The 15,402-nt window shown below is 63.0% G+C and overlaps 1 protein-coding gene across 3 annotated transcripts in view; it reads right to left on the reverse strand.

Moving 5' to 3' along the window:
• The window catches only part of SPTAN1 (spectrin alpha, non-erythrocytic 1), a 64,610-nt gene that overhangs the window by 459 nt on the left and 48,749 nt on the right, over nucleotides 1–15,402 (reverse strand). For 2 of the 3 annotated variants that reach the window (XM_062207438.1, XM_062207440.1), the window contains 19 exons: nucleotides 15,258–15,389; nucleotides 14,881–15,018; nucleotides 13,969–14,073; nucleotides 11,082–11,290; nucleotides 10,116–10,236; nucleotides 9,800–9,921; nucleotides 9,469–9,601; nucleotides 8,494–8,592; nucleotides 5,869–6,028; nucleotides 4,898–4,974; nucleotides 4,336–4,545; nucleotides 3,740–4,036; nucleotides 3,497–3,609; nucleotides 3,156–3,173; nucleotides 1,157–1,211; nucleotides 682–878; nucleotides 545–598; nucleotides 311–457; nucleotides 75–222 (listed from right to left, as the gene is read on the reverse strand). In XM_062207438.1, coding sequence (XP_062063422.1) covers nucleotides 75–222; nucleotides 311–457; nucleotides 545–598; nucleotides 682–878; nucleotides 1,157–1,211; nucleotides 3,156–3,173; nucleotides 3,497–3,609; nucleotides 3,740–4,036; nucleotides 4,336–4,545; nucleotides 4,898–4,974; nucleotides 5,869–6,028; nucleotides 8,494–8,592; nucleotides 9,469–9,601; nucleotides 9,800–9,921; nucleotides 10,116–10,236; nucleotides 11,082–11,290; nucleotides 13,969–14,073; nucleotides 14,881–15,018; nucleotides 15,258–15,389 — 2,535 coding nt within the window. The remainder of the gene's footprint in view (nucleotides 1–74; nucleotides 223–310; nucleotides 458–544; nucleotides 599–681; nucleotides 879–1,156; nucleotides 1,212–3,155; nucleotides 3,174–3,496; nucleotides 3,610–3,739; nucleotides 4,037–4,335; nucleotides 4,546–4,897; nucleotides 4,975–5,868; nucleotides 6,029–8,493; nucleotides 8,593–9,468; nucleotides 9,602–9,799; nucleotides 9,922–10,115; nucleotides 10,237–11,081; nucleotides 11,291–13,968; nucleotides 14,074–14,880; nucleotides 15,019–15,257; nucleotides 15,390–15,402) is intronic. The other variant, XM_062207439.1, reaches the window with a different exon arrangement.

The following is a 15,402-nucleotide window of genomic DNA, read 5'->3' on the forward strand; positions in this document are numbered from 1 at the left end:
TTCCTGAGCAGACCCCGGGGTTCCATTTCCAAGTGGGGACGGCCACCCTCGACGGCCCAGGGCCCCGGCCGCACCTGGTAGAGCTCCTCCTTGGTCACGTAGGGCTTGCCCTCGGAGCTGAGGGCCCGGAAGGCGCTCTCGATCTCCTCGCTGGACTTGACGTTCTCGGTCTCGCGGCTGATCATGAAAGCCATGTACTCCTGCAGGGAGACGTGGCCGTCCCTGGGGCAGAGGGGCAGGGTGGCGCCGTGAGCCGGGCGGTGGGCAGGAGGCCAGAGCCGCTGCCGCTCCTGCCCCTGCAGGCTTTCACCTGTTGGGATCCACGGTGTCCAGGATCGCCTCGAACTCAGGGTCTGGCTCCCCTTCCTCCACCATGGGCAGGTCGTAGCCCAGGGAGCGCAGGCAGGATTTGAACTCCTGGTGGTTCAGTCTGCCGGACTTGTCCTTGTCGAAGTGTCTGCGGCACAGGGCCGAGGGCTGCTGAGCACCTGGGCCTGCCGACCGCTCCCACGTGAGGGGCGGCAGCAGGGGCGGCTGTACTCACTTGAACATCATGCTGAATTCTTTGAGGGCCTCCTCAGTCACACCTGTTGTGTTCCTGGAAACGGGCACAGAGTCAGGAACGGCCCCCCACCGCGAGTGACCGTGACCGCGACCCCACCGGCGCCCTGGGCGCGGCACCTGGCCTGGATCTGCTGCTCCAGGTTGTGCTGCATGCGCATGCCCAGCTGGTCCAGCTGGTCCCACTGCTGGGCCAGGCCCACGGTGCTGTGCTCCGTGTACTTGTTGTCCAGGATGAGGGCCTCTTCCATGGCCGCCCCCAGGTCCTCGATCTTCTTCAGCTGGCTCCTCATGGCCCGGATTTCCTGGTGCTTGCGCTGGGGGAGGTTTGGGGAGGCACACGCGTGTGGGACCGGGGCCCTCCTGGGTGCTGTGCTCCACCTGAGGCTGAAGAGGCCCAAGCCACCACAGCCAGGGCAGTCCTGCTGTCCCCCGACCTGAGACCAAAGGGGTCTCTGTCTTTCCAAGAAGGATCAGGCGGAAGCCGCCAAGGCCTTCAAAGTGACCAGCCCAGGCCGCTGTGAGCTACAGGGAGAAGGGGTCACAAACCAGCCAGTAGTGCCCGCACGCTGGCTTCCTGGCTGATGCTACTCACTTTGGTGGCTTCGAGCTGGGATTCGAGGGTTCCTGACTCTTCCACCATGCAGGACCTGAACAGAGAAGCGCAGTGAGGAGGGGCCGATCAAGAGCTCAGGTTCCCCGGCTGAAGCCCTGCCTGGCAGCCTCCAAGTCCTAAGGATGCGGAGCCACCTGCTATCGTCTGGGAGCCCGGGAGGGGAGGTGACGTCTCCGCTGGCCACCCTGCGGGCCAGGGCAGCCCCTCCGCCTGCTCCCAACCTGGGACCCTGGTTCGTGTGGCTCCTCCGCCCCAGTGAAGCGAGGCCCTGGAGGGCCACCAGGGAACCAGCAGGTGGCCCTGGCAGCACCCTCTTTGGCCTCAGTGGAAGCGTCAGGAGGCGGGGCCGAGCAGCGGTCAGCACCCCAGAACCTCCTGCAGGCTCCCAAGGAGGGGCCGCGTTCTAGGGTGAGAGTGCACAGGCCCTCAGGTGAGGCAGCGAGCCGGGGGCCAAGGCCTGGGGCCAGACGTGGCTCTCGTCTGCCCAGGGAGGGAGGGGCTGAGTGAGCCCACACCTGGGCTCCACACGCACACGGCCAGGGCCAGGGCCTGAAGAGCAGGTGGGAGTGGGGAGCTGCCTCCCTCCCAGCAAACAGTGCAAGTCACAGGCGGGCACCAGTGAACAGACGAGAGCCGGGTCACGTGCAGGCACGAGTTCACACAGTGCACACAGCCTTGGGGGTTTCAGCCCAGCCTCCCTGTACCCACTGTCCCAACCTACCCTTCTACACCCCGAGGGCCGGGCTGAGCTCTGAGCGTCCCCCAAGTTCAAAGTGCTCTAGCAAAGCAAGGCGCCCGCTTCCTCCTACCCCAGCAGGTCAGACTCAGTCACGCCCCGGCCCCCAGGGACAAGCACATCCCCAGGCCCTGGGTGCCGGCGTGGGCGAGGGGGACAGACCCTCCTTCCCAAGCAGCCGGGGGCGGTGGGTTAGTCAGAAAGCGGAGCCGCCTGGGGAGTCAAGAGTGCATTGGTAAAACCACAGTGAGGTAAGAAAAGAAAAAGAGGAGAAAAACCTTCCAGACAGATCATCCCCAACTTCATACTGATAGACACGGATGACCCGGCGATATGCTATGCTAGTCAGAGAAGAGAAACCAAATGAATACGCAGGAGGAGGAGCGGGGGCACGCAGGGGTGGTGCCGCGGGCCGCGGCCAGGCGAGCTGAGCCAGGCGGGCGCCTGGGCACCAGGTGGGCTGCCCTGCAGCAGCTCGCATGGCCTGGGCCACACGGGAGGGGAGCACAGCACCTCGGGAAGAGGGCGAGAGTAGCAGACGGGGGGGGGGGGGGGGGGGGAGCGGGGAGGAGAGCCAGGCAGCCAGGCTGGGTCCCAGGGCTCAAGCCAGACACCACCACAGGCATAGGTTGGCGGGGCCCTCGCCGGATTCCTGTCTGCAGAGCCTCAACGGTGGCCGTGTGAGCGGCTGCAGCCTGGGTGAGCCTGGCGGGGGTGCTGCTCCTCTCCGGGGCGGCCCCTTCCCCAGGCAGTGCTGGGCACGCCTGCTCTCTGTAGGGCACAGCTCTGGTGTCCCTCCCTCCTTGCCTCAGCCCCGGGGGCGTCACCACACAGCCCACCCCCCGGCTGTGCACCGACTGCATCAGCCTGAGCCTGCCAGCTCCCTGTGGCTTCACACCCGCTGGCCACCTGTGCTGAACTTGGCCCCTTTGGGCAGACAGGGAAATGGGCACGAGGGAAGTCTGATGTGGCCCCCACGGCTGCACAGGCACCAGGCTCCGGGGAGGCTCTGGCGTCCTCGCCTGGGCACCTTTCCTCCCCGGACGGAACCCCTGGAGTCTGGACAGAAAGGTGGGAGGGGCTCCGGCAGGGGCAGGGGCGTGGGGGCAGGGGCCGCACAGCCTGCCCGGGCACCAAGGCCCATCCTGGATCCTCTGCGAGCCAGGCCACGGGGACGGGGGCAGACGGACAAGCACACGAGACAGCACACGCGAGCCCGGGAAAGAAGAAGACGATATTAACCCATCGAGGAGATACGTTCTGTGGAGCGGGGATCCAAGCAGCCAGACAGGTGGTGTCCACACGGCAGCGGCAGTCGGGGTGGGGACAGAGAAGACACAGAAAGAAGAAAAACAAAACCAGGAACGTCAGAGCCCCACACTGTGCGAGCCTGTGCCACCATCGCGGCCGAGCTGCTGCGGGCTGACTGCGGGCCACGCGCACTCGCACCCAGGCCAGGACATCCAGTGACTTCCTCTGCGGCAGGGCAGGGCCCACCTCGCGGCTCCAGGCTCGAGCAGGCCGGGCCGGCCCTTCTGTGAGCCACCCCCCAACCCCGGGCAAGGCGCGGGGCCAGCCGGCACCTGGTCTCCTGGATCCACTGGTGGAAGGCGTTGGCGTGCTGCGCGAACTCCTGGCGCAGCTTGTCATTCTCCTCCTGCCGCCGCTGCTCCTTCTGCAGCTCCAGCTCCCGCTCCTGCGGACACAGCGGCCAGGCGCTCGTCCCCCTGTGGCTGGGGCCGAGCACGCAGGAACGTGGCCCCCCGCGGCACTGACCGCTTCTGCGACAGCCCGGGCTGGCCCTTGGGGCAGGGGCGGGGGCGCACCTTGATGATCTTCTGCAGGTTCCTCCAGGTCTCCTCCAGCGCCTCCATGGTGAACCAGGTGTAGGGGTTGGAGGCCACGCGGAAGCTCTTGATCTGCCGGTCCAGCTCGGCCAGCTGGTTGAAGTCGGCCTGGGCGGAGCTGAGGGAGGAGCGGAAGGCGTCGTGGGCCTCGCGCAAGGCCTTGATCTCCTCCAGGGAGTTGCAGCGCACCGGGTCCGTCAGGTCTTCCTCTGCGTTTTCAAACCAGCTGTTGAAGGCCGAAGCCTTTTTGGCGAAGGTCAGGAAGAGGTCCTCCACCTGGAGCAGTGGAGATGGATTAGGGGGCCGGCCAGGCCGAGGCGCCGTCCTGGGTGGGGGGTTAGGTTTGGAGCAGGAAAGGTGGGGGCAGCTCGGCCCTGCTGCACGTCTCCCACACCTGCCCCCTTGGCCCTGGTGCGTGCCTGGGTCTGTCCTGTGCCGTGGAGCGGCAGCCTCACCCAGGCAAAGGTCTGGCTTGCTGTGGCCTCTGCCAACGCCACCTCTGTGCTGCCATCACAGCCCGCCCCTGGCCCCACGGCACCCCCGGCCCGCCGCCGCGCCTCGCCCGGCCCTCTCACCTTGCGGAAGTGACTCTGAGCCTCTAGCAGCTTCTTCTTGCGGGCGGCCGAGTTGGCCAGCAGCTGGCTCCACCTCTTCATGAGGGAGGCGTGCCGGGCCTCGATGGCCTTCGACTGCACGTGTTTGGCGGCCACCAGCTGGTCTTTGAGGGCGGTGATGTTGGCGATGCCCTCCTGCTGGAAGGCCTGCAGGCCAGCATCGAAGGTCTCCTGGAACGGGGAGTGGCAGGTCGATGAGCAGTGCCCACTGCAGTGACGCGAGAGCTGCCCCCGGGGCGCCAGGCCACACTGCCGGCCGGGTCCCTGCCCTTTCAGGCTGCAGCCGTGGCCCCTCGCCCTCCTCCCAGCGCCCCTTCCCTTCTCCCTTCCCGACAGCCCGGGCAGGCTGAGGATCGAGAGGCGCCCAGAGAGGCAGCCCCTGCATCTCAGGTCCATGGGGCCCTGCGCTGTGCACGTGCCGGGGCTCAGGGCTGCTCCCCAGGGAGCGCCCCGGTCGTGAGCACCGCCACACCGCAGGCCTCCCAGTGACAATCCAGGACTGGCCAGCGGCCGCCGCACCCACCTGCTTGGTGAGCAGGGTCTGCACGGAAGACAGGTCGCGGCCGTAGTCGTCCGTCTTCAAGCTGTTCTCCTTCTCACCTACCAGAAACCGAGCGTGGAGAACCCTCCCTGCTCCCCAGCGCCGCGCATGACTCGGGGCGATGAGCCCGAGCCACACCACCGCGTGCTTTCCGAGGTCGCTGACAGCGGTCTCTAAACCCGCCCAAGCCGCCGCTCCCTGCCTGCACCTCAGCGTCCAGCCTGGCCCGGACGTGGGGCAGGAGCGCTGCTGTCACAGTGACCACCAAGGGCACGGGGTCTCAAGGTCAGAACCCAGGAGCTCCTCAGCCAAGAGGAGCTCTGACCAGGGCGCAGGGCAGGCCCGGGGCCGTCAGTCCCCTCCCGTGTGCCAGTGACAAAACCAATGAGAGAGGGTGGGTATGTGAGCGCTCTCCCACCGGCTGGTTCACTCCCCACACGCCGGCACTGCATTTGCCTTGGGCTGGGCCAGGAACTCAACCCGGGAGCCGATCCCTTGAGCTGTGACTGCTGACCCGCAGGATCTGCGTTAGCAGAACTCGAGTCCAGACTGGGAGACGGGAGCTGGACCGGGCAGCCACTGTGGGGTGCAGCCTCGCCTGCCCCAGCGCCCCTCAGCTGTGCTGTGGCAGCACCGCGGATGTGGGGGTCGCAAGCCCTGGAGCTGTTAACCCTGGGGTCAGCCCAGCCCTTGGCGGCGGGACAGTGGGTCCCTGGCTGGGTCGGTGGTCTGCCCGGGGGCGGGACAGTCGGTCCCTGGCTGGGTCGGTGGTCTGCCCGGGGGCGGGACAGTCGGTCCCTGGCTGGGTCGGTGGTCTGCCCGGGGGCGGGACAGTCGGTCCCTGGCTGGGTCGGTGGTCTGCCCGGGGCGGGACAGTGGGTCCCTGCCTGGGTCCTGGTCTGCCCGGGGCGGTTCTGGCTCGCCCACGTTGCTGCGGGCGGGCGGCGGCTCACCGATCCAGGACTCCACTACATCCGCCTTCCAGTTGAACTGCAGGAAGGCCGAGTTCTCGTCCAGCTTGGCCTTGCGCTGCGCCGCGGCGCCCTCCAGGTCCGACACCTTCCCGCTCAGGCCCTGCATCTTCACCGAGATGCTCTCCTCATGGTGATTGCTCTGGCCAACAGGAGACAAGGCGGTGAGGCCCTCCCGCCGCAGCACCGCCTCCGTGCCCCCGGGAGGCCCTGGGCTGCTCCCGCTCCTGCCCGCTGTGGCGGGAGGGGAGGCTAAGGCTTCCCCAAAGCAAGGCAGAGTGAGGGTTCCAGACGAACGCTCTTCCTGGCAGTTCTATTCCCTTCCTTCCTTCCTTTCGGCGTCATTGATTTATTTGAAGGGCAGAGTTAGACACACACAGGGAAAGATCTCTCATCTGCTGGTTCACTCCCCAGATGGCTGCAATGGCAGGGGCCGGGCCAGGCTGAGCCAGGAGCCTGGAGCTCCATCTGGCCTTCCGTGTGGGTGGCAGCGCCCAAGCCTTGGGCCGTCTGCTGCTGCTTTCCCAGACACGCTAGCAGGGAGGGAGCTGGATCGGGAGTGGAGCAGCCGGAACTTGAACGGATGCCCACATGAGACCCTGGTGTCGCAAGAGGTGGCTTATCCCGCTGCGCCACAGCGCCAGCCCAGGCAAATCCAAGAAATCGTGAAGAATGTGCCGACATTTTAACTTACATGGTGCAGTCGTCAGCAGTTGTGAGAATAAAGAACTGGAAAAGCCTAAATGATTACCCCTGGAACAGGGGCTCCCTAAGAATGGCTGCTAGGCAGCACCAGCAGCTCAGGAGCGTGCTTTGACACTACGTACACTGAAAACTGTTCACCTCTAATTACTCTAATGCAGTCTTGGTGAAATAAACACAAGTCAGCATACAACTTAAGAAGAGACTGAGGGGCTGGTGCTGTGGCGCCGCGGGTTAACGCCTGGCCTGAAGCGCCGGCATTCCCTATGGGCGTGGTTCTAGTCCCAGCTGCTCCCCTTCCCATCCAGCTCTCTGCTGTGGCCTGGGAAAGCAGTACAAGATGGCCCAAGTGTCTGGGCTCCTGCACCCACTGGGGAGACTTCAAAGAAGCTCCTGGATCCTGGCTTCGGATTGGCGTTTCGGCCATCTGGGGAGTGAACCAGCAGATGGAAGACCTCTCTCTCTCTCTCTCTCTCTGCCTCTCCTCTCTCTGTGTAACTATTTCAAGTAAATAAATCTTAAAAAAAAAAAAAAAAAGGCCGGCGCCGCAGCTCACTAGGCTAATCCTCCGCCTTGCGGTGCCGGCACACCGGGTTCTAGTCCCGGTCGGGGCACCGATCCTGTCCCGGTTGCCCCTCTTCCAGGCCAGCTCTCTGCTGTGGCTAGGGAGTGCAGTGGAGGATGGCCCAAGTCCTTGGGCCCTGCACCCCATGGGAGACCAGGAGAAGCACCTGGCTCCTGCCATCGGATCAGCGCGGTGCGCCGGCCGCAGCGCGCTACCGCCGCGGCCATTGGAGGGTGAACCAACGGCAAAGGAAGACCTTTCTCTCTCTCTCACTATCCACTCTGCCTGTCAAAAAAAAAAAAAAAAAAAAAGAAGAAGAAGAAGAAGAAGAAGTTCCGGGAGAAGACAGGCCCTGCAGAGTGAAGCAGGGGCTCTCCACCAGCACGGGCAGTGAGCGGCCTCCCAGCGTCAGGGAGCAGAGAGCAGCACGTGGGGTGAGCGCGGCTGGGTCTGCCCTGATTCCCTCACACTGGTTATCCGCTGCTCAGGGCGAGGCAAGCTCTCCGGGCAACACCGACTGTACTGTTTCCTGTTGAGTCAGCACCCTGACTCGTGTCCATGGCAGCAGACAGCCCCCATGACACCACCACGCCTGAGTGGCTCTGCCGGAGACGTGGGACCCTGGCCCAGCGGTGCTGGGAGAGGCAGCAGGAGCCTGTAGGAGGGCTGCTGAGGGACACAGGTCCACACCAGAGCATCCTGGGGAGTGGCCAGGCTCCGGGTAAGCTGGCAGCAGCCGCCGCTTTGCCCGACGTGGCTCTGCACAGGTGGCGAGGATGGGCGACCTGAGCTCCACACTCTGCTGTTCGTGGTTTCTACCGTGGCAGTAAACGTCTATGCAGAAGTGAGCTGAGGGCAGAGCAGTGGGGCAGCCTCGCAGAAGGACCAGCAGTGGCACTTCCCCTTGCTTAATTATGGCAGAGTATTGTGGCAGCAGGTGCAGGGCGGTCACCCTCTTCTCTGGGCACACGACATGGGAATGGGGGCTCTACGCGGCCTGTGTGGGTCCCTGGGAGCAGGGGGCTCTACGCGGCCTGTGTGTGGGTCCCTGGGAACGGGGGCTCTACGCGGCCTCTGTGTGGGTCCCTGGGAACGGGGGCTCTACGCGGCCTGTGTGTGGGTCCCTGGGAGCGGGGGCTCTACGCGGCCTGTGTGTGGGTCCCTGGGAGCAGGGGGCTCTACGCGGCCTGTGTGTGGGTCCCTGGGAGCAGGGGGCTCTACGCGGCCCGTGTGTGAACGCCCGGGAGCAGGAGCGACCGTCTCATCACAGGACCAGGCTCAGCTCCCTTATGAATTTTTAGATTTGGGGGCGGGACGCGAGCGAGCGGCGTCGGGCTCACCTTCTTGATGAGGTCCTGCCCGTTGGTGCAGACGTCGTTCACGCGGTCCTTGTGCACGGTGAAGTCCGTCTCGAAAGCTTCGTGCTTCTTCAGTAAGCCCTGCGGAAGAAGCGGCCAGGCCGGCTCCTCAGAGCCTGGGGACAGGTGCACTGTGGGGTGAACACCGGACACCGCCCACCTGCCTGCCCCATGCCGCAGCCTAGGTGGGGGTGAGCTGCTGGCGAGCTCCTGCCTGCCCCACGCCGCAGCCTAGGTGGGGGTGAGCTGCTGGCGAGCTCCTGGGGAGGAGGCCGTCACACGGAGCAGAAGCAGGTGGCAGCAAGGGCGACCCCAGGGAGAGGGGCCGAGGCGGTGTGGCCAGGGAAGCTTCTCGGAAGGGGTGCCCCTCATTCCTTCCGGCAGGCCCCAGGAGCGAACACGAAGTGGACTTAGACAACTGGGTTTCACCCGGCTGCAGGTCCCTGTTCCTTTCCTTGGTGTGGGTAAGCGGGGACAACACCCTCCCAGGCTCCTGCAACTCAAGCACGCGGTTCCACTGCCCCTCCTGAGCGGCCGGACGCCAGCCGGTGTGACCGCGTCCTTGTGGGATGAGGGACACCTGGGCAGGCAGGGGACTGCCGGGTGGGACCAGACGCAGAGGGAGAGGGCAGAAAGCAGCAGGCCGAGATGGGGGCTGTGCTGCTGCCAGCGCAGTGGCCGGGAACCTGGCTGCGAGCAGAGGCTCACAGGGAGGATCCCCGCCAGGGGCTTTGGAGAGGGTGCTGCCCTGCCCACACCCTCCCGTCAGGCCGCCTCCCGGGGTGGAAGACAGATGCTGCACTGTGTGTGGCCGCGGGAAGCTGAGAGCGACCTAGCAGCCAGGACGAGGGCATGGGTGCCACCGGGCAGGCAGTGCGGTTCACAGAGGGCCACACCCACGCAGCCCTCGCGGCCGGCTCTGTTCACCCAACCAGTGGCAGCCCGAGCGCGTCTGACCTGGATAGCAGCAAGAGTGTCCCCATAGTCCTCGCTGGCCACCAGGGTCATTTTCTCGTTGATCCAGGCCTCCTCCTCCTCCACATTGGCTACAAACTGCTGGTATTCCAGGGACTCTTCCAGCCGCTGACCCCTGAGCACAGAGAAAAGACACAAATGGGCACGAGCTCCCCTGGGGTTCTGACAGCACCCGTGTCCTTGGCAGTATTCCCGGAGGGGGCACGTAACAGCTCAGTCAAGCCCTCTGCGTGCCACCAAGCCCTGGAACCACACTCGCGGGCTGACTCGTGCCAGGGACCGAGTCAGCAGGGCCTCCGAGCCGAGCGCTCACCGGGCGGCCGCCAGCTGCTTCAGCTCCTGCCAGTGCTCCACGAACTGGGCCCTGCGCTGCTGGATCTCCTCCTGGCCGATGGTGTTGTCGTCAGCCAGCTTCTTCCCGGTGTCCAGCACACCCTGGGGCAGGAACGGTCAGGTGAACGGGGGTGCCGTGCGTCTGCTTCTAGAAGCTTCTGCTCATGCTTCCAGGGAAAGGCCTCGCACCAATCCAGAGCACCTTGCCGGTTTGGGCTGAGGGGTCTCAAGTGCTGCCATGACCTCGGGGCAGTGACAGGGTAGGGTGGCTCTGTGACCCCGGCCGCGGGCCCCACCTGGATGGCCGGCTCGTGCGCGGCCAGCTCCGCCTCCAGCCGCTTGTGCTTCTTCCTCAGGTTCTGCACGCCCGTGAGGTCCCGGCCGTAGTCCTCGGAGCTCACCAACAGCTTCTTCTCCCTGGGGGACAGCGGCACAGTCGGCCTCTGCACGCCTGCGTTCTCTTGGGGAGAGGTCAGCTCAGCTACGGACCCAGGATGACCCCACCTACGTCTACCCATCTCCAGGAAAAGAGCCCCCGGCCAATTTCCCAGAAAACCAAGTCCACCTCCCCCGTGAACGTGCCCGAGGCGGCGCCGTCCTGCGCGGGCCTGCGAGCCCTGCTCACCGTGCCGGCCTCCACAGAGGATGGGCCGTGCGTGATGACGGCAGACACCAGCGCCGCCCTCAGGAGCCCAACTCAATCACGCGGCCATGGAAAGTGGGTGTTACGAAGAAGCCATGGGTGGATTTCTAAATATTTTTACACCACAATAAACATCCTTTAATCCTGTTTTCCCACAAACGTTGCTGCACGCTTGTGTGTGAGCACACAGAGGCGTCTACGCCCGTGCTAGTAACTCAGTAACTGGAGTGAGGGGTGGGGGAGGCAGTCCTGGGTGGTCTGTCACACACCACACCAACTGCAGAAGGGAGACAGATCCGGCAGCCTGGGAGAGGACAGCAGAAACACCCCGACTCTCCCTCCGTGAGCATGTGGCCTTCCCCCGGCCACACAGCAACTCCCCGATACGCCCAGGATCCATGGGGCCCAGGCCGGGGCAGTGTGACCACCGTGGGCCATCGCTGACTGCCACGCACCTGGGCAGAGGGGCACAAGGCACGCCAGGTGAGTGTGGCAGAGCGGGGACACAGGTAGCAGGGTTCCCAAGCCTGTGCCCTCCCTGTCTCCCCACCACGGTCCCGGGGAGCCTGCCCCCCGGCCAGTCCAAGCAGAGCCCGCTTGCCGCCCCGGCAGCACATACTTGATCCAGGACTCCTCGTCATCCATGTCCCGGAAGAACTGGTGCAGGCGGTGGGACTCGTTCAGCTTGGCTCGCCGGGAGGCCGCCATGCCCTTGATCTTCTGGAAGCGGCTGTTGATGGTGTCGCGCTTATCCTTCACCTGGGATGTGTCGAAGGCACTGCTGGTCATCAGGCTGTCGGCCTGGCTGTTCAGGTCCTTGAGGCGGTCCTGGCGTGGAGACAGGAGGGGGTCAGAAGTCTGGGACCCCGCGAACTCTGCTGGAGGATGAGCTGGGATTCCTTACTGGGAGGTTGCACATATATATATATATATATATTTTTTTTTTTTGACAGGCAGAGTGGACAGTGAGAGAGAGAGAGACAGAGAGAAAGGTCTTCCTTTTGCTGTTGGTTCACCCTCCAATGGCCACCGCAGCTGGCGTGCTGCGGCCAGCGCACTGCGCTGATCTGATGGCAGGAGCCAGGTGCTTCTCCTGGTCTCCCATGGGGTGCAGGCCTGGAAGAGGGGCAACCAGGACAGAATCCGGCACCTTGACCGGAACTAGAACCCAGGGTGCTGGCGCCGTAAGGCAGAGGATTAGCCTGTTGAGCCACAGTGCTGGCCCATTTTTTTTTAAAGATTTATTTATTTGTGAGGCAGAGTTACAGAGAGACAGAGAAAGGTTTTCCCTCCGCTGGTTCACTCCCCAAATGGCCTCAATGGCTGGAGCTGCACTGATCCGAACCCAGGAGCCTGGAGCTTCTTCTGGGTCTCCCATGTGGGTGCAGGGGCCCAAGGACTTGGGCCATCTTGTGTTGCTTTCCCAGGCCATGGCAGAGATCGGAAGTGGAGCAGCCGGGACTTGAACCAGCACCCATATGCGATGCCAGGTGGGACCAGACACTGCAAGCAGCGGCTTTACCCGTTGTGCCACAGTGCCGGCCCCCACAACTATTTTCATAACAAAACTGGGACATGATGTGCCTTCCTTGCTATCTGCACCAAGGTGTGACAGTGGCGGGGGTTTGGCTGGAACGCACGCGTGGCATATGGCACCAGCAGAACCTACCTCTTCACTGCTACCTTGCAACAAAAAATGCCATTTCACTGAAAATGTCCTCAAAAAGGCAGCAAGTTAGTTTTATTCAATATCCATCTTTCTATCTGAAAGAACAGTCTGTGGTCATTTGGATTTGAGTATCTGACAGATACGCTGCTCAGAATGAATGAAGTGGGCCTGTCACTTCCAAGACAACTGGCAGTCTGTAGCTAATCTAAACATAAGCTGTGGTGTGGAAGTAACACTGCTGCCTGCAGCGCCGGCCTCCCACGTGGGCGCCATGGTTCCAGTCCTGGCTGCTCCAATCCAATCCACCTCCCTGCTGCTGCGCCTGGGGAAGCAGAGAGGAAGGCCCAAGTCCTTGGGCCCCTGCAACTGGGTGGGAGACCTGGAAGCAGCTCCTGGCTCCTGGTGTCAGACTGGCTCAGCCCCAGCCATTGAGGCCATTTGGGAGTGAACGAGTGGACAGAAGGCCTCTCTCCCTCTCTCTAACTCTGCCTTTCAAGTAAATAAAATAAATCTTTATTTATTTATTTGACAGGTAGAGTCACAGACAGCGAGACAGAGAGAAAGGTCCTCCATCCAATGGTTCACCCAAATGGCCACAATGGCCACAGCTGTGCTGATCCAAGCCAGAAGCCAGGTACCTCCCCCCGGTCTCCCGTGTGGGTGCAGGGGCCCAAGCATCCAGGCCATCCTCCACTGCCCTCCTGGGCCACTGCAGAGAGCTGGAGTGGAAGAGGAGCAACCGGGATGCCGGCACCACAGGAGGAGGACTAACCTAGTGTGCCACGGCGCCGGCCCCTAAAATATAGCCTGGAAAAAAAAAAGGCATCCCTTTCTTTTCTAACTGCCTATGTAATGCTGTATTGTAAAAGAAAAAAAATTTGCTTACTTATTTATATGAAAGGCAGAGCAACAGAGAGGGGGCAAGGAGGGGGGGGGAGAGAGAGAGAGAAAGAGGGAGAGACTGAGATCTACTAGATCCACTAGATCACTCCCCAGATGGCGGCCACACACAGCCTGCAGCCAGGCTGGGACAGGCAGCCAACAGGAGCCAGGAGCTCCATCCTGGTTTCTCACATGGGTGGCAGGGGCCGTCTTCTGCTGCCTTCACAGCACGTTAGCAGGCAGCCGAGACTAGAGCCAGCACTCTGACATGGGACGCCAGTGTTCCAAGTGGCAGCTTGGTCTACTGCCCTGCAAGCCCAGCCCCAATGCCGTACTTTTCCACACACGTGACACGCTGCAACGAATGAATCAGCAGCAGCCATGGGAGGCCAGACGGCTCCCTGGTGGCCCCTGGGGTCCGCAGTCTTCTCCTGCCCCCAACCCTTCAGCCTGTGACGCCCTTCTCAGGCCCACCAGCCTGCTCCTCAGAGCACTACAGGAATGCAACCAAGCAGGCCTCTGAAACCGGGCTTTGAAAATTCACCTAAGAATGCACGTTCAATGGTGGCTGCTGAAACCCAGAATTTGCACATGTAGTCCAGGACGCGGTGATGGGCAGCTGTGACTGGCTTCCCACACAGGAGTCCGGATCTGCTCCTGATCCTGCTTCCTAATGTCCCCGGGAGCCACTCACGTGGGAGACCCAGACAGAACTCCTGGTTCCTGGCTGCAGCTGGGCCAGCCCCAGCTATGCAGCATCTGGGGAGTCAACCGGCACATGGAAGCTCTGTCTTTCCCTCTGCCTTTCAAATAAATAGCATAATCTCAAAAAGCAAAGCAAAACACACACACAACAAACCTACACTTCCAGAATTTCCACAGGCCCCAGTAACTGTTAAGCCAGAGCAGCGCCGCCTTCAGCGCCACGCCCCGTGCTCCCGCAAGCCCCGCCCACCTCGTGCGCGGAGATGTCCGCCTCCAGCAGCTGATGTTTCTTCAGCAGGTTGTTGACGGAAGCCAGGTCTTTGCCGTAATCTTCAGACGCCAGAAGGGCCTCCACCTGGCAGGGGGACACCAGGGGAACGGCCGGTGAGTGTTCTGGGGAATCCCGGAGGCCCGCCTGTCCCTCGGGTCCTTGCTGGGACAGCTGGACACCTCTCCACCAAGAGTTGTCACTTGGCTTGGGTCGCCTGCCCCGCCCGCCATGCTCCTCTGTCAAACGTAGATGCAGGGCCGGTGTCTGTCACTACTACAGCTGGGGCAAAAGCTGTCACGGGCACGGGGGCAGAATACACAGCAGTCCTACGTCTGGGGAACTCCCTAGTGCAGGCAAAGGCTGACAAAGATGATGGTTCCAACAAAATCTCTACCCCCGAGCTGGAGCGCCCTGGGCAGCCAACACCATGGAATGGTTAACTGTGGTAGAGCCCTGCAGGGCACGTGTGCAGTCACGTGTCAGGGAGAACTGTTAGGGACGTGGGAGCACATGCCCACGACACAGCAATGAGAAATTACACGGTGAGCTGGACCACAGGTAAAAGCCAAGTGAAGAACGGAAAGAAACACTCTACAACATCAACAGCGCAGGTCTCTACACGCCCCTATTCCTTCATTTGCTCTGCTTTTTCCGAATTTCCTCCAAGGAACGGATCCGGCTGCCGGCCCCCAGGCCCCTGACCTCGCCCTCTCACACCCGTGGCGCGCAGTGAGCCACGGTGATTCCCGCAGCAAACCCCTCCGTGGTGCGCGCTCTATCCCAAGGGCTGTGTGGCGAGCCCCTGGCGCTCGCGGCTCTGGCCTTGCTCACAGAGCGAGTGCCCCAGCGAGGAGAACTGCTCTGCTGGCAAAGGGCACAGTGTCCGAGTACCTCGGAGAGCCAGAAGTCGAAGTCCTTGATCCCCGTGTTGAAGTTCTGCTGCTTGTTGGCCTCTTTCAGTTTCTGGCTCTTCTCGGCTGACTTCTGCACCAGGAACTGCCACTGGTCAGCTAAGGCAGCCAGGCGGGCCTGGAAGAGAGGATACCATGAGATGGCGAGACTCACAAAGAACCCTGTCTCCCGAGGCCGGATCTGGGACCATCGTGAGAAGGCAGGCGTTCCTGGGGCCACTTCCACAGGCACGCCCCACGTGCAATGCAGCCAAGTCTCAACCCACTGATTTTCTTGAGACTGTATTTCCAAGTCAGGACCGACGCGAGGGTCGCACACAGGGCATTGGGGCCGGGCGGGCGGCTGCGGGACGGTACCTTGACGGCGTCTTCACTGCCAGCACAGGCCCCGCGCTCAATGAGGGAGTTGCCCATGTCGATGACGCCGCGGATCCGGTCGGCATTGGCGTGCAGCTCAGCCTCGAAGGCCTGGTGCTTCTGGTGCTTGCTCTAAAACACCAAA

Source organism: Lepus europaeus, chromosome 12, assembly GCF_033115175.1.
Source record: "Lepus europaeus isolate LE1 chromosome 12, mLepTim1.pri, whole genome shotgun sequence".
Taxonomy (NCBI): domain Eukaryota; kingdom Metazoa; phylum Chordata; class Mammalia; order Lagomorpha; family Leporidae; genus Lepus; species Lepus europaeus.